Raw genomic sequence first — 18,477 nt, 5'->3', positions numbered from 1 at the left:
TGAATTTTTCTAAATTCTTCATAATGGAGCAACATATAGATGGACTGAGAGAAAAAACAGTTTTAACTCAAAAAAGTTTTATTGTCAGCCAAGTTATCTTTAATAAAGGCAGCAGAAATAATTTTTCTGATAAAAGTAAGCTCAGAAAATGTTAGGAACCACTAACCATTTTTGAAACTTTTAATTAAATACTCTGATAGAACAAAGACTATGTCAAAAATTAAGAATTTAGATATTCACATATGTAAGTAAAATCATTATGCTGTACACCTTAAACGTGAACAGTACTGTATATCAATTGCCTCTCAATAAAACTGGAAGAAGAAATTAAGAATTTGGAATTGTGGAATGGCAGTTTGAAATAACTGGCTGATTTATACCACTAAAGAAAATACATAAAGTGTGGAGAAAAATTACTTGCATGTTCACTCTAGGATTATTTAAAATTAATAAAAAATAAATGTCATCTTATAGTCAATTCATATATTAGACTTTTATGTATATTAAAAGAGGTGTTAAATAACATGAGAAAAAATACATAATACTAAACAACAGAAAATAAAATATAAAATTATATCCTCAAATATAGGTATGCAATTATATTTATTCTAAAATACTATTTCAAGCATGCATAAAAATGGTCTAAAACTAAGATAGTATTTTAAAACAATTATTTCTGATAATAGATTTATAGAAACTTTTTCTGATTTGTAATCTTTTTCTATACTTGGAAATTTTTCTGTACTGATCAGGTATTACTGTTATAATCAAATAAGCAATACTGCCATTTTTTTAATTTGATACAGAGTATGAGTCAAAGACAACATATATTTTTATATCAACTTCCTTTTTCTTAAGCAGTAATCATTAGACTCAAATGTAAAATAACATATGCCTTGATGTTAAACTTGTTTATGGGGATAAAAAAGTTCATAATTCTTGAATAATCTAAATTGAATGCCAGGTATTTATTTGACAACAACTGTTCTCCATTCTTTGCCTTTTTCTTGACTTCACTCCACCTTTTTGTTTTAACATCTTTCAGGAGCAGTACCGTTTCTGCTATGACGTGGCTTTGGAGTACCTGGAGTCATCTTAGTTGGGGGAGATTTGAGAGTCACCCCAACAGAACCCATTCATCTGTTGAGCCAGCAGCTGTTGTACCTGTCACACCTGTGCAGAAAGATTTTAATGTGGGGGGTGGGAGACTTTTACATTTGAGAGGTAAAAGTATTTTTCTTATGAAGTTGTGTATCTTAATAAAAAGGACTCAATTAGTTTCTATTGCTGTATGAGAGCATCAACATTTCATGCCACATAAATTATATTTAATAAGCAGCAGATTCACATGAAAACTCATCAGTGTTTGTACAGCGAATAGGCAGCTTTTCCTCTCCTGATTTTGGAATAGCAGCCACTGCGTGTTGCATGAATTAATACTTTCTTTGTGGCATTTTTCTCCCTTTTTCAGATAAAAGATGTTAAAACTTTGAAGGAAGAAGAAAGAAAAGTTGTGCAAATTCATAGGAAAGTTCATTTTTTATATGTTTCAAGTGTAGCAGATCTCTATATAAATATATAAATATATATAACTGGCTTATTTTCTTTTAATGTGCAATGATGGCTGGATCATTTAAAGTTCTTTCTAAAAAAAAAAAAAAAAACCATAAGCCAAAGACTCAAGTGTAAATATGTCTATATGGAGAAAGCACATTATATTTATTGGTTACTTACATTCCTTTTTTGATGGCAAAAATACTACCACCACACAATCTTTTTTTTTTTTTTGAAGAAAGGTTTTTCTTTCACTAAAATCAATTGTAAACAATTTTTGTAGATTATTTTTTGTATGTTTAGTGTAAGTAGAGGATAAACTTTTTAATTCATAAATCAGGAAGCAATGTTCTTTAAAGTGATTCTCTTGTGTACATGCTTGTGAATTAAATTTATGTAAAACACCTTGGCAATTGGGTCTTTTCATGTAGGACCAAATTAAAACATTTTGCTGAAAATATATAATTTTTCATGATTTGCTTAGGTCAGTATGGTTTGGTAATCATTATGAGAACTACACACATTCAAAGGTCTTGCTGAAGACTTGTGTAATGTTGAACATAACCTTTAAGCATCATTTAAATTTTCAAGGGATTGGTCTTTTCAGCCTATGACCAAGCACTGGTCAAAAAATCAAAACTGCAACATTTATGCTTCTACGGTCAAGTGTTAGCAAACTGTAAACTGTCAAGGTGATGCAGTGTTTCTTTTGATGTTTACATGCCCAAGCTTTGAGTTCTGAGCAAAGTGTGAACAAATCGATGCCAGATTCCTGTTTTGTGCATCATCATGGGATTCTCAAGTGAACATTTTTAAATGTGGTCTTGTACACATGCTCCGTGTAGCTGTAACTTCACACCATCAGCTTGCAGTTTGTTATTGACTAAAGCATTCCAGTATCCTCTTTTTAGATTGCCAGTTCATGACATGGTGCTTATGAAGATTTAATTAAAGTAAGAGTGAAATAAAACTTTTATAATTACAGCAGTTATTGTTTGCACATCATTTTCTCCCCTTAATTTTCATGCCTTCACTCCCAAATAAATACCCTATTCTCAGTGACACAAGTAGACAACTTGAAATCTATTAAAAGTAAAACTGATGTCCAGATACAAATTTCTTTCATTTTTACTCTTTAACTTGAATTTCCAAAATTCCAAATGAGTTGAGAGAAAAAAAGACCAGAGAATTAACACCACCTTTTTTTTTTTAAGTTGCTATATTTACATGTCACTACCATTTTATGTCCATGGGGTTCTCAAGGCAAGAATACTGAAGTGGTTTGCCATTCCCTTCTCCAGTGGACTACATTCTGTCAGACCTCTCCACCATGACCTGGCATTCTTGGGTGGCCCCACACGCCATGGCTTAGTTTCACTGAGTTAGACAAGACTGTGGTCCTGGGATCAGATTGGCTAGTTCTCTGTGATTATGGTTTTAGTGTGTCTGCCCTCTGATGCCCTCTCGCAACACCTACCGTCTTACTTAGGATTCTCTTACCTTGGACGTGGGGTATCTCTGCACGCCTGCTCCAGCAATTTGCAGCCGCTGCTCCTTACCTCGGACGAGGGTATCTCCTCCTGACCTTGAACGTGGAATAGCTCCTCTCGGCCCTCCTGCGCCCGCGCAGCTGTGGCTCCTTGGACATGGGGTTGCTCCTCTCGGCCACCGCCCCGCATATTTAACTTATATGCAGAGTACATCATGAGAAACACTGGGCTGGAAGAAGCACAAGCTGGAATCAAGATGGCCGGGAGAAATATCAATAACCTCAGATATGCTGATGACACCACCCTTACAGCAGAAAGTGAAGAGGAACTACAAAGCCTCTTGATGAAAGTGAAAGAGGAGAGTGAAAAAGTTGGCTTAAAGTTCAACATTCAGAAAACTAAGATCATGGCATCTGGTCCCATCACTTCATGGGAAATAGATGGGGAGACAGTGGAAACAGTGTCAGACTTTAATTTTTTGGGCTCCAAAAGCACTGCAGATGGTGACTGCAGTCATGAAATTAAAAGACGCTTACTCCTTGGAAGGAAAGTTATGACCAACCTAGACAGCATATTAAAAAGCAGAGACATTACTTTGCCAACAAAGGTCTGTCTAGTGAAGGCTATGGTTTTTCCAGTGGTCATGTATGGATGTGAGAGTTGGACTGTGAAGAAAGCTGAACGCCGAAAAATTGATGCTTTTGAACTGTGGTGCTGGAGAAGACTCTTGAGAGTCCCTTGAACTTCAAGGAGATCCAACCAGTCCATCCTAAAGGAGATCAGTCCTGGGTGTTCATTGGAAGGACTGATGCTGAGGTTGAAACTCCAGTACTTTGGTCACCTCATGGAAGAGTTGACTCATTGGAAAAGACCCTGATGCTGAGAGGGATTGGGGACAGGAGGAGAAGAGGACGACAGCGGATGAGATGGCTGGATGACATAACCAACTCAATGGGCATGAGTTTGAGTAAACTCCGGGAGTTGGTGATGGACAGAGAGGCCTGGCGTGCTGCAATTCATGAGGTCGCAAAGATTCGGACACGACTGAGCGACTGAACTGAACCATTTTATGTCATGTAAATTTCCTTATTTCTCCATATAACACAAATAATAATTGTCATCCTAATTTTACGAGTGATAAAATTGAAGCTGAGAGGGTAAATGTTTTGTCAACAGATGTAAATCTGAGTCTGAGGCTTCCCTGATGACTCTGTGGTAAGGAATCCACCTGCCGGTGCAGGAGACATGGGTTTCATCCCTGATCCAGTAAGATTCCACTTGTCGCTTAGCAACTCAGCCTGTGTCCCGCAGCTGTTGAGCCTGTGCTCTAGAGCCTGGGGACCACAGCTGCTGAGCTCATGTGCTGCAGCTTCTGAAGCCCAGGCACCACAAAGCCTGTGCTCCTAAACCAGAGAAGCCTCTGCAATGAGAAGCCCACACATCGCAGCTCAAGGAGTCCCCACTCGCCACAAGCAGAGAAAAGCCCATGCAGTAATGACGACCCAGCAGAGCCAAGAAAAAAGAAAAACCTGACTCTGATCAATTACTCTCTTCCACTGAACACATTGCTTCCCCGATGGCATGGCAAGGAGAATTTGGCACTTCATTCTTACTGTTCCTCATTAATTGATTTTCTCATAAAGCATTATCATTATGGCTATCTTACTTCCATTTGCTGTGTACATTATTAAAACACTTGTGACTTTCATTAGTAAGAATTTAGATAAGGGAACTCATCTTTTCCTAGGGAGGCTAATTTTCATTTAAACATGGGTGCATTTAACAAAAAATCTACAAACTCACCCAAGATTGGGTTACCCAGTAATGTTTATGATGTTAATTGAAGGATTCTGCTTTGCTACATGATCCTGATTGCTAGTCACAGGATTAAACCCACCCCAACCAAAGTCACCATGAATACCACTGACCACAAACCTAAGGGGTCTGTGTGGCCTCCAAAATTCAAGCAAAGAACAAAAGGAGTCCTTTTTGTCTCCAACAGGAAATAAAAATGTCATGCTTGCTCTGTACGGGCACCACCACAGAAGCCAGTTCATCCAGAGACACTTGGATTGGGGGAGAAGGATGGGACACTAAATCTGTTCTTTTTAATACTCTTATTCAAAAATTCATACTTTATACCATTGTGTAGTCCCATGCATGGCCATGTCCCACTCAGCTGTGTCCTTCTAGGCAGGAGATGTCTTGGTAGAATTCTTTAAAAGTGACCATGCTTTTCACAGTTAAAGGCCTCCTATATCCATGTCAGTTACTTCTTAAATGGCTGTCATGATGTGGAATTTTATAGATCCCCTTCCTATATATTATCACTAGGAAACTGTTGGAAGTGGGTGGGTAGAGACACACAGCAACTGAGAAATCGAGTTCTAACTAATCTTAAAAAGAAGTTTTCACCTTCTTGTCTGAGCTGCCTTACCTTTTTTCTAATATTTAGTCTTTAAGGAAAGAAAAGGATTTTGCATGAATGTGTTGTTGTTTTGCAAACAAATGGTCTCTAACATTGGGAGATACACAAGAAGGAAGGTATTTCTACCTGTACCAGGAGAGAGAAGAGACATGTTTACCTCTCTCCTGACAAGCGCATTTAATATTCACCTTTAGATCTCGGGTTCCAGGTCCTTAGGTAATAAGCTTAGAAGTCAGACATCAACAGTTGCTCCCTCTCAACTCTGCTCTGTTGCCAGAAAATGGCGTACATAAAGTTCTCAGGATCTAAAAACCTTACTACACAACTACAAATGTTAAAATGCAAGAGAGAAATATCTGTAGCCCAACTGGAAATAGGAGATAGTCTGTTAGCTTTGCAAGACAATTCTTGGTATATGCCTAACTTTCATACGGGAGTGACAATTCCATATGTATTTTATTTCTATGCACTTGAGTAAGCATTTTTTATAGCAAAATAGCCAGAAATTAATATACTGTCCCATACCTTGTGTAATATGTAGAATATTTATATTTACATAAGCAGACATGCCACAACCTTCCTAAATTCATTTCAGTGTTTTAGGAAACACCACTATTTAATGTAAGAGTGATAACGCTATTTTTATCAACACTGTCATAAGTGAAGATAGAAGATAGCTGACTGGGCCTCCCGTTACGATTTCTACTTACCTATTATTTCAAAAAGTCTTCCCACAGCTTAGGGAGGCTTGGAGTGGGAGAGACATTATCTTAATTTGTTCACAACTCTGCTCTATTCAAGCGGTCTGCAGAGTATTAGAATATTATCTCTCTGAAGCTAAAAAGAAAAGCTCGGTCTTGAAATCTGCTCTAAGTAAGCTATAAGTGGCTTCTAGAATATAAATTATCCAAAAATCAATGGAAATATGGTAGATATATAACATTTCTGATCTTCCAGCTTTTCCCAAAGTGAACTGAAATGCTAACCTGGAAGATAACAAACACCATAGAGACACTATTATTATCAAATTCTGAAAAAAAGCAATGGAATGGATTTCTAAACTGTTGAAGCAACATAAAGTCACTATGGAATATCAACAAGCTTTCTTTAACGTTAAGATCTGCTCAGGGAAGGATTGGTGGGGAGATTTTATGACAGATACCATCTCTTTATCATGCACTTGCCAATTGTAGAAAGGCAGTTGCAATACTTGAAATCTAACCCAGAAAACTGTGTGCTGATCTGTTCTGATGTCGTGTTCATTTCAACTTAGTCTTATATGTTTTATCAGTCTTAAATCAGAGAGGGGTTAGGACAAAAATACAAACCCTCAGTATGGATGAACCTAAAACCTGTTATACAGAGTGAAGTTGGTAAGAGAAAAACAAATATTGTATATTAATGCATATATATGTTATCTAGAAAAATGGTACTGACGAGAACTGATTTGCAGGGCAAGAATAGAGACACAGACATAGAGAATGGATTTGTGAACACAGTGGGGGAAGGAGACGGTGGGATCAATTGAGAGAATAGCCTTGACACATACCCATTACCACGTGTGAAAGAGATAGCGTCCTTCCCTCCCCACCCCTCCAGGTCGCCACAGAGCACCAGTCTGAGCTCCCCGTGTTATATGGCAGCCTCCCATTAGCTATCTGTTCTACGCATGGCAGTGTGTATGTGTCAGCCTCGTTACTGGTTAGCTCAGTTGGGTTAGACCGTGTGTAAAATCGATAGCTAATGGGATGATGCTGTGTAACATAGGAAGCTCAGACTGGTGCTCTGTGATGACCTGGAGAGGGTGGGGAGGAGGGAGTGGGAGGGAGGGGATATACAGATACTTATGGCTGATTAACGTTTATGACAAACCAACACAACATCGTAAAGCAATTATCCTCCAATTAAAAATAAATTTTTAAAAAGCAGCATAAAAATATACAAACCCTCAGGACTCAGATGCAATCTAAGTAAATGCAGAATATGAAAAGCAAAAATATCTAAATTGAATCACCAAAGAGTTATTTTCTTAAATAGATGTTAGAATACACAGGTGAACAAAGGCCATGCACTCCCACTGTGTCGCCTGGTCTAAGAGACAAAATCAAACTGGGAAAGCAGAGAAAACAAAATTGTTATGGCACCCGCTTGTTATTTCTTGAGAAGGAGGAGATGCCTGCAGAGCCAGCAGGGTACTGTGAGTGAGAAAAATAGGCCAGGTGTATCATTCCAGTTGTATTATTATGGCAAACATCTTTAGTGTATGCATTTTTGTAGGGATTGTTTTCATCTCTACAAAAATATATATCTGCCTCCATTTTTATCAAACACATATTCCTTCTGTTCATTCTGCATTTCCTTCCTTTCAATTGAAAAATGGATAGTAGATATTCTGCCATCTTCAGCTCTGCTACAAGAAACACAATAGCATGAAACTGATGCTAAATTGTTGCTTGACATGGGGACCAGAGGGAATGATGTGAGGAGGCCGACTCCCACTTGGACTTGAAAGTGAACTTGGACAAATAATGCCCGAAGAGAAGCATTCATCACCCAGCAGTATGCTCCATGGGGATATGGGCCCTACAGTGTCTCATCTCTCAAGAGGGTGTGGGGAAATCTAAACCTTTATGTGGATACTTAAAATTTTTGAATATGAGCAACCAATTAAATTCAAAAACAAAAACATGCCTCTAGCCCAACTCTGTAAAAAACAAAACTTGTCAGGAGGTTGCCTCTGGTTGTTGTGACCTCCACTGTAGAATAGCTATTGTTTTACTTTGAAGTTTTTAAAATGTGTTTTAAAGAAACATGAGTTTTAGTTGTCTTTAAGTAGCTATCAGAACTATTTTTCATATTTGTTCTTGGTTTCTATTTACCTTATTTTCTCACATATTTTTCTGTTTTAAAAATATCTGTAGTTGAGTCTTGACTCTAAAGATGAAAAAAAAAAAAGAATGTCAGTGTCTCTGGTCCCTTCTACCTGGACTAAATTCAGAAGAGCATATTCCAGAGTAATTCACACATTTCACCTAACAAGCAGCCCCAAGATGATGACTAGAAGATAATTCTTCTGGAAATAATAATATTGAAAGCTCAAAAGGGGAGCCCTTGTTCTGCGAGCCGTGGGATGGCCTGACCTTAGTCACAAGTACGGTAAACCATCTGTGGAAGCGCCATCCTCCAGATTGTGATGGTACACGCTGACTTCAATGGCAGGTGCAAAACGGTATGGGCTCCTGCCAGCCCACAGTGGGGACCTGAACTCCAGTTCCATAAATCTAATTATCTGAAGCACAGTCAACAGACTGGAATTGATTTCTCTTCACCTTCATGTTATATTCTTGGCATGATAAAGTATTTGTTAATCACTTGCTTTCCAATGTTAAATTCTGTATTGCCAGAGTGTTCAACTGTGGTCACTGAATAATTTCACATAAGAAATCTTCATGAAAACGTGGAAGTTCGAGAGGTATTAGAGATGATCAAATCCAAAGCCTGTATTGCTGAATTTAAGAAATTAAAGCCTACAGGAGTCATGTGTATTAGTAAAGGATAAGATGAAAAATATTTTAAGTTTACCCACTATTGGTCTTCATTACCTTTGTTATTCAGTTCAGTTAACAGTTTAGTCGCTCAGTCGTGTCCAGCTCTTTGTGACCCCATGAATCGCAGCACACCAGGCCTCCCTGTCCATCACCAACTCCCGGAGTTTACTCAAACTCATGTCCATTGAGTCGGTGATGCCATCCAGCCATCTTATCTCTGTCGTCCCCTTCTCCTCCTGCCCCTAATCCCTCCCAGCATCAGGGTCTTTTCCAATGAGTCAACTCTTCACATGAGGTGGCCAAAGTATTGGCGTTTCAGCTTCAGCATCAGTCCTTCCAATGAACACCCAGGACCTTTGTTATTAGACCTCCCTTAAAGAATGATTAAAGGAAATCCTTCAAACAAAAAAAGATATAATAAAAGAGGAAATTTCAAGCATCAAGGAGGTAGAAAGGACAATGAAAGAGCAGAATTATAAGTATATACAATAGAATATCCCTTTCCTCATGTATATGTTTTAGAAACTATATTTGATGACTCAAACAAAAATTGCAATGCCATCTGACATTCAAGAAAATAATATTTTAAACTGGGAAAGAAAAAAGGAATATAAATAAAAGCAAGATTTCCATACTTTACTGAAAGTGATAAAATAATGATACCATTCAATTCAGTTCAGTTGCTCAGTTGTGACCGACTTTTTGTGACCCCACGAATTGCAGCACGCCAGGCCTCCCTGTCCATCACCAACTCCCGGAGTTCACCTAAATCCGTGTCCACTGAGTCGGTGATGCCATCCAGTCATCTCATCCTCTGTCGTCCCCTTCTCCTCCTGCCCCCAATCCCTCTCAGCATCAGGGTCTTTTCCAATGAGTCAACTCTTCCATGAGGTGGCCAAAATACTGGAGTTTCAGCTTTAGCATCAGTCCTTCCAATGAACACCCAGGACTGATCTCTTTTAGGATGGACTGGTTGGAACTCCTTGCAGTCCAAGAGACTCTCAAGAGTCTTCTCCAACACCACAGTTCAAAAGCATCAAATTTCGGTGCTCAGCTTTCTTCACAGCCCAACTCTCACATCCATACATGACCACTGGAAAAACCATAGCCTTCACTAGACAGACCGTTGTTGGCAAAGTAACGTCTCTGCTTTTTAATATGCTACCTAGGTTGGTCATGACTTTCCTTCCAAAGAGTAAGCATCTTTTAATTTCATGGCTGCAATCACCATCAGCAGTGATTTTGGAGCCCCAAAAAATAAAGTCTGACACTGCTTCCATTGTTTCCCCACCTATTTCCCATGAGGTGATGGGACCAGATGCCATGATCTTTGTTTTCTGAATGTTAAGCTTTAAGCCAACCTTTTCACTCTCCTCTTTCACTTTCATCAAGAGGCTTTTAGTTCCTCTTCACTCTCTGCCATAAGGGTGGTGTCATCTGCATATCTGAGGTTATTGATATTACTCCCGGCAATCTTGATTCCAGCTTGTGCTTCCTTCAGCCCAGCGTTTCTCAATGTACTCTGCATATAAGTTAAATAAGCAGGGTGACAATATACAGCCTTGAGGTACTCCTTTTCCTATTTGGAACCAGTCTCTTGTTCCATGTCCAGTTCTAACTGTTGCTTCCTGACCTGCATACAGGTTTCTCAAGAGGCAGGTCAGGTGGTCTGGTATTCCCATCTCTTTCAGAATTTTCCACAGTTTATTGTGATCCACACAGTCAAAGGCTTTGGCATAGTCAATAAAGCGGAAATAGATGTTTTTCTGGAACTCTCTTGCTTTTTCAATGATCCAGCGGATATTGGCAATTTGATCTCTGGTTCCTCTTCCTTTTCTAAAACCAGCTTGAACATCTGGAAGTTCTCAGTTCACGTATTGCTGAAGCCTGGCGTGGAGAATTTTGAGCATTACCTTACTAGTGTGTGAGATGAGTGCAATTGTGCGGTAGTTTGAGCATTCTTTGGGATTGCCTTTCTTTGAGATTGGAATGAAAACTGACCTTTTCCAGTCCTGTGGCCACTGCTGAGTTTTCCACATTTGCTGGCATACTGAGTGCAGCACTTTCACAGCATCATCTTTCAGGATTTGAAATAGCTCAGCTGGAATTCCATCACCTGCACGAGCCGTGTTTGTGGTGATGCTTCCTCAGGCCCACTAGTTTACAATGAGTCACGTGCTGTTGTGCCCAGAGAAACCACTGGGAAAACTCCACCAAGAGATACACTCAGAAACACTGTAAATGGGTGAAGATGAAACCTTCAAGCCTGTTCAAACAACACAAGGAATTAAGAAAAGAAAAACTGGGTTAAGAGCCAGAGAAAATAAGATTTAAGTGCTAACATACCAAACTTGACAAAGACAATACAAAAATGTAAAATTACAGACAGTATATCTCATGAATTTTACATAAAAATATTCAATAAAATATTAGCTAACTGAATCCAACATAGTATAAAGAAATTATGTACATAACCAAGTGGGATGATTTTCATGTATGTAAGGCTGGTTCAACATTTGAAAATCAATCAATGTTATATACCAGATATCAACAAACTAAAGAAAAACAAAAGCATGTGATTATACTGAGAAAAAGCATTTAATAAAATCCACCACTTATTCATGATTAAAATCTCTCTAGTGGGGAACTTCCCCAACTTGATAAAATTCGCTAAACTTGATCTAAAAAAACTGTGGTTAACTTCATACTAAATGGTCTAAGACTGAATGCTTTCCCCCTCATTTGCAGCACAAGCAAATATGTCCTCTCACTATTTTATTCAACATGTACTGGAATTTCCAGCTTGCAATAAAGCAACAAAAAGAAACAAACATCATACAAATTTGAAGTATAAAACTTTTCCTATTTGCAGATGGCATGATTATCTATGTAGAAAATCCCAAAGAACCTATAAAAAGTCCTAACAAAAATAAGTGAATTAAATAAGTTCACATGATAAAAATCAATGCAAAAATGTTGATTGCATTCCTATATGTTAAAAATAAATGGGATGAACTGAAAAACACAGTGTCATTTAAAACTGCTAACAAAATGAAATACTTAGCTATATACTTATCCAAACATGTACAGGATTTACCTGCTGAAAATTATAAAATTCTGATAAGAGGAATGGAAATATATATAGGTTTAGGGATTTAAGATTCAAGATAGTAAAAATGCCAGTTCTTTCCAACTAATCTATATGTTCAGTGTAATTTCTATAAAAATAACAATAAGAATTTTTTTAGGTATAGACAAGCTTATTGTAAAATTCGTATTAAAAGACATAGGCCCTAACTAAAATAATTTTGACTAACAATAAAAAATGAGGGGAATGAGGGGAATCACTCCATCCAGTATTGAGGCTTCCATATTACTATATTAATCAGAAGAGTGCAGTATTAGTTGTACAAAAAAACAGAAGGATTTCTGGATTTAGGCGTAAACAGTATTTTTAGATTTAGCCACCAAAGCATGATCCCTTAAAACTAAAAATTGCTAATCTGGACCTCATCACAATTAAAATCTTTTGCTCTGTGAAAACCTAAGTGAAGAGGATGAAAGACAAGATTTGAAGAGAAGATTTACAAATTATATATCTGATAAAAAGACCAGCATCTAGAGTACATAAAGAACTCTCAAAACTCAACAGCAAAAAACCAAAAATAGAAAATGTGCCTAAGACACAAACAGACATCTCACTGAAGAGGATATGACAAGCTTCTTGAAAAAAGGTTCAGCATTGGTATCCGTTAGGGAAATGAGTATGATAATAAGCACTACTACACATGCATCTGAATGGCTAAGATAAAAATGACAACACCAAACATAAAATGCTGGTGAGGATGCAGAGAAACTGGACCAGCATGTATTGCTGGCAGAATGGCAGGGCCACTTTGTGAGAGCATGACAGATTCTTATAAAACTTAACATGCTGTAACATACAACCCAGAAATTGTGTTCTAGGCATTTATCCCTCCCCAAGTGAAAACTTAATGTTCACACAAAAATCTGCACATGACTATTCATAGCAACGTGAAAAAACCCCAAACTGGAAAAAGCCTAAGTTCCTGCACCAGGTAAATGGTTAAACAAACTGCGGTACATCCATACTTTGGAACACAACTAGCAATTTAAAAAATAACTGTTGACTTCGGCAACGACTTGATAGAATCTCCAGGGAACTATACTAAGTGAAAAAAGCCAGTCCTAATAAGGCATATGCTATTTGACCCTTTATACAACTTAATGACAGAATTTTAGCAATGGAGAATAGTTTGTTGCCGGAGATTAGGAACGTGGGTTGGTGGGTGAATGAGAGGTGAGTGTAGCTATAAAAGAGAAACATAAGGATCCTTGTGGTGATGGAACCATTGAGTATCTTGTCTGTAGTGGTGTATACATGAACCTACACATGTGACAAACCTGCAAAGAATTAAATACACACACACACAAATGAGTAAATGCAAAACTGGATAAGTCTGAATAAGATTAGTGAATTGTATCTCTGGATGTCATATTGTACTTTAGTTCTGAAAAGACTTTAAGCTTCTCTAAAAGATGAGATTCAACAAGAGAGATTGTTCTTCTGACCAAAGATATGCCACAGCACACATCACCTACCAGTGATCCAACCTACAATAATAACATGTTTTAACCACTCCTCAGTGGCAAAGAATCCAAAGCTATCTCCCCATTTATTAAATCTAGCAGAAAATATTAAGTAGTCACTAACTTCTGGTCCATCATTTCTTCTTCGAATATAAAAAGTATCCATTTCTAGCCCATTTCTTTTCTTATCGTTGTGCTGGTAATAGCATCAAAAAGAAAGAGAATATAAAACCGGATTTTAATCCACATCTTGTGCTTGTCCAGAATCATGCCCAAAAGAGTGAAATTAGATAGAAGAGACAAAATATAGAAAGCGAATAAACAGTAAAAACAAATGCCTATTGATACGTGCTCTGTAGAGGATTACAGTGGATGATTTTTCAATAAATTTCGCAAAAGCTGCAGATAGAGAATTCTTTCAGTCCACAGCCTCCAAATAGGAAGAAGCTGAATGTGCACAAGAAAGAGAAAGTGGCCAGTGAGATTGGCGTCCCCTGGGCAAAGTAGTACAATGTGAAATTAGCAAGAGTGGTCCATGGCATGTGGGTTTAGAACACCAGAGTCAAGAGTTTGGATATGTTATACATTTTGGTCTTTCATTCTCTCCACCCTCACAATGTAAAATTCAGGCCTTAACACATTGTATCATACATGGTAAATTTCAATAAATGTTTATTAGATGTAATTTAAGCCAGACCTAGAATCTAAGCCTCTTTTTTCTTCTGTTTTCCTCACAACACCATGCAGTGTTTTTGATTTAAAAAAAAAAAAAGCAGACAAATAAATGAAACCCACAGACATCTGCTTCTGGGAATCTTCCAGGATTTTCCTTTGAGTACACTGGTTGTTTTTTCCCCTAAGTACTTTGGCAACTCATATATAGTATTCATGAATTCAATGAGCTGTTTAGTGAGCCATTTGACTCTGGACCATGAGAAACAAAAAATAAATCTGGGTCTAAGGAGATTATGGCAATTCATCCAGTTCACTATCACTGATGAAATATAAGCAAAATCTTCCATTCTAGTCCAAACACAAAAATGACAGTAACATATAAACCTAAAAACATAGAGCCTACTATAAAAACTGGAAATGAAAATCTCAGCAATCAGAACTGTGGAGGCTTTCCCCAAAGCATATGGAGCCCCGCAGCAGTGAGAGGGGCTGAATTGTGTAACCTCAGGTGTCAGGGAAGATGGGCTGGCCCGAAACCGAAGTCACAGGACTGATTGTGGGTTCTTGGACACCATTGTGTCTACATTGTATCAGGACCCCACTGGAGTCTAAATTGTACCAGAGCAGGAGAAAAACAGACTGCCCTTGATTGAAAGATGGCATTGCCTCTTGTACCTATTGGGAACTCACAGTCTAGAAGCATAGTACTTACTCTGGGTAAGAATCCTGAGATGGTACTAGATTCTTAGGGCTTCTGTAATAAGTTACTACTAACCAGGTAGCTTGAAACAACAGAAATTTATTGTTTTAGTTCTGGAAGCTAGAAGTCTGAAATCTAGGTGTAGGCCCGGTCACAGGCTCTTTGACATCTACAATCTATGGGGAGACTTCTTTAGTATTCTAGCTTCTGATGGGTTACCAGCAATCCTTAACATTCTTTGTCTTGCAATTCCATGACTACAATCTCTATGTTCATCTTCACATGGTGTTTCTCCTGTGTCTCTTCTCCTCTTATGATATCAGTCATGTTGGATTAAGGGCCCACCCTATACAGTATGACCTCTTTCTAATGTCACTAATTGCACCTGCAATGATCCTATTTCCAAATAAGTTCATATTCTGAGGTACTGGAGGGTAGGACTTCAACCTGTCTTTTGAAGGACAAAGTTCAAGCCACAGCACACAGCATTAGACAAGACATCCAGCCAGACTGCAAGTGTGAGGGGAGAACGAAGATATTTTCAGAAACAGTCATCCCCTAACAGTGATATATACAAAACTGTATCCCCCATGGTTACTGCTAGAGTATCCCTTTTCCCCACATTTATGCATCCATAAAGTATGGTTTTACTGGATTTTAAATGTTATATAAATGTTACAGTGTGGGAATCCTGCTGCTGCTTCCTGTTTTTCACTTGCTATATGTTTGAATTTAGTTACTTTGGAAAGCAAATCCACTTTTTAAAATTGTATATGGTATTTAATTTTAGAGATATAACTTATTTTATCAAAATCTTCTCTTGTGGAGGACTGTATGTTATCCCCTAGTCTCCTTTCAAGAGTGTGTAGTTTTCTCTACTGGTCTTTTAAGAGTCATCCCCTGCCCTTCTCTGCCCGGCTGTGTGTACTGGGAGGCTGACCTCTAGGCTTGCATCACTGGTACTCCCTGGCTGTCTGACTTAGCATTGGATGTGGCCAAAGCCAGGCACCAATGGGAGGTCAGCTGGCAGGAAGACATGGTGGTGATGCATTCCCCCTGCTGGTCCACATTTATTATAGTGGCTGCATTCCTCACCAACATTCCAGCTCTGACTTTAGCTCCCCAAATTCCAGTAACACTGCTTCATCCTTTGGATCTCGGCTGACAATGACTGTCATCCCTTGCCACTTCCTGGGTGTTTAAGCAATCTTTATTGGTCCCTCAAACTTGCTAAATTTGTAAATAATATATTTTTCTAATCCCTCAATTTACTGGTTTGAGTACCATCATCTATTTCTTGTCAAAATCTTGACTGATACACTAACTGATTCCAGAAGTTGTCCTAACACCCAGTTCATCAAATTGGATTAAGGATTAGGTTATTTATACGTCTGATGAGTGTATGGATGATCTCTTTGCCAATGGGAAACGGGCCTTTAGTAATCTGAGGCAAGCGATAGCTGGTACCTTTACTAAAACAAATCTGCCTCTGGCAAGTGATATGCGTCTACTGCCCCAGCAAATGCTTTTCCTTTAGTTTTCATCAGCTAGTATAACCTGCAACGTCTCACCCTTGCCCAGCGGTTCAGCAGTGTACCTTTGCTGTCTTTTATCAAAGCTCTGTCTGATCTCTGTCATATTATGGTCTAGACTAGTGCAGTGATCCTCACCCAGTGGCATTTGTGAACTGGTTTCTGGCCTCTGTGTCTTACTTGTCCCCAGTGAATTAGGAAGCTTGTGCCAGAATGTGAACTATGGCACTAAGTACCTTGTTCTGTTCAGCTGACAATGTTTTTTAGCAAGACTTTTTTTTTTTTTTTTTTTTTTCATAAGGGAGCAGCACCTTGATTTACATTCTGGTGTAAGCTCTTTTCCTCATTGTTACAGACAGGGGTTTTGAATAGCTGATATTCTGGTCTGGGTTGGGAGTGGTGACCTTGATTACCTTGACATACAACAGAATATTATGTTTGGGCACCAGGAAGAAACTAACAAACAGATGCCTTAGCACAGTTGAGAGAGGGCAGAACCCATGTAAAAGGCTCACAGACCTCTGATGTTACGAAGTTCCTAGTAGGACAATGGGACAAAAATACCAATACACTCCCTCTTAAATGAGAGACAAGTTGCTTCACTTTGCAGAGCCCACAGCAGAAAGAGCCCGAGGACTTAGTTTACCTAAGGCTTTATATTTGGGTATACGGCTCTGATCCATCTACTAAGTAACCCATAAGGCTTCCTGTTTAAAGAGATATGTGGAGCAAGAGAAGAGCTGAAGTAGGTCCAGGCTTTTGCACAGGTGACCTTTCACTTAGACCTGTGACCCAACAGATTGAGTGGTACTTGAAAAAATATATGGAGGAACTGGATGAAGTATGTGCCAGCAATGGTAACATCACAAAGCAGATTCCTGAAGTTTTGGAAAGAAGACTATTTCCTCTTCTGCCAAGCACTATTTTGCAGTGGCAGATTTGCTTCGTGTTTGCTACCAAGCTCTAATAGAAAAGGAACGGCCCAATATGGTATGAAATACCACATGACTCTAAGAATGGACTATAACAATGTCTACCATCAACTGAAGACATTAGGAAGTTGGATGTATGCAACAGTATTCATTCCCCCATGAAATATGATTGGTATGCATGTATGTGTAAGACTCAGCCTGAGCAGGTCAAGAAACCACAAGTAAATTTCAGTAGTGATGGCCCAGCATCCCCTGACATATGCTCCTTATGTTCACTTTCTCTTCCCTAACTTTTCTGGCCTTATTGAGGTCCTAAAATCCTTGTGGTCTTATTAGGTAGTGACCAGATTGTCCGTTGGCATATCGGCACCATATCTAGCCTTCCTGCTTTGCAAGGTCTAGGATAAAGATTGGCAAATAACTGTCTATAGTCTAAATTCAGCCTGCCACCTGCTTCATACCTCTCAGAGCTGAGAATGGTTTTTACAACTGTAAATGGTTGGGGGGAAAAAATCAAAAGAAAAACACGAGCTTATAACATGTAAACACTATCTGAGATTCAAATTTCAGTGTCTCTATGTATATACTTTTCATGCTATGATGACAAAACCTAGAATATTCGCCATCTGGTCCGTGATAGAAAAATTGTGTTGATTCTTATCTGGAAGCCTGGAAACTATATTGTCCCAAATTCCTAGTAGATTAGATTCCACTAATGGGAGGTTCTCACGGGAGATTCAGAAATAAGAAAAGAAGTGGAAGGCAGTTTTCTCCTGTAAGGGGTAAGGAAACTTCATGAGCTGTGGTAAACAGCTGATAGGTGTCACCAGCAGTTTTTAGGCTTTCTCTTGTGACTTAGCCACAAAGGTCCAACAGAGATCCTAAGTGACTTCTGTACTTTATCAGGTCTTGATTTCAGATGAGATCGGGCGCATTCAGGGTGGTATGGCCGTAGACATGTCTTGATTTCAAATGGCATTTTCCCTAGGTCTCACTCTTCCCACTCT

At 38.6% G+C, this 18,477-nt stretch overlaps 1 protein-coding gene across 4 annotated transcripts in view; it reads left to right on the top strand.

Annotated features, from left to right (window-relative positions):
• Positions 1-2,541, top strand: part of PTPRK (protein tyrosine phosphatase receptor type K) — a 602,016-nt gene extending 599,475 nt beyond the window's left edge. For all 4 annotated transcript variants that reach the window (XM_043888551.1, XM_043888552.1, XM_043888550.1 and 1 more), the window contains one exon: positions 1,046-2,541. In XM_043888551.1, the coding sequence (XP_043744486.1) occupies positions 1,046-1,099 (54 nt within the window). In that variant the 3' untranslated portion in view covers positions 1,100-2,541. The remainder of the gene's footprint in view (positions 1-1,045) is intronic.
• The last annotated feature ends 15,936 nt before the right edge of the window (positions 2,542-18,477 follow it).

The sequence above is a fragment of the Cervus elaphus genome, chromosome 26 (genome assembly GCF_910594005.1).
Source record: "Cervus elaphus chromosome 26, mCerEla1.1, whole genome shotgun sequence".
Classification (NCBI taxonomy): Eukaryota; Metazoa; Chordata; class Mammalia; order Artiodactyla; family Cervidae; genus Cervus; species Cervus elaphus.
This window is presented reverse-complemented; position numbering and strand designations above follow the sequence as displayed.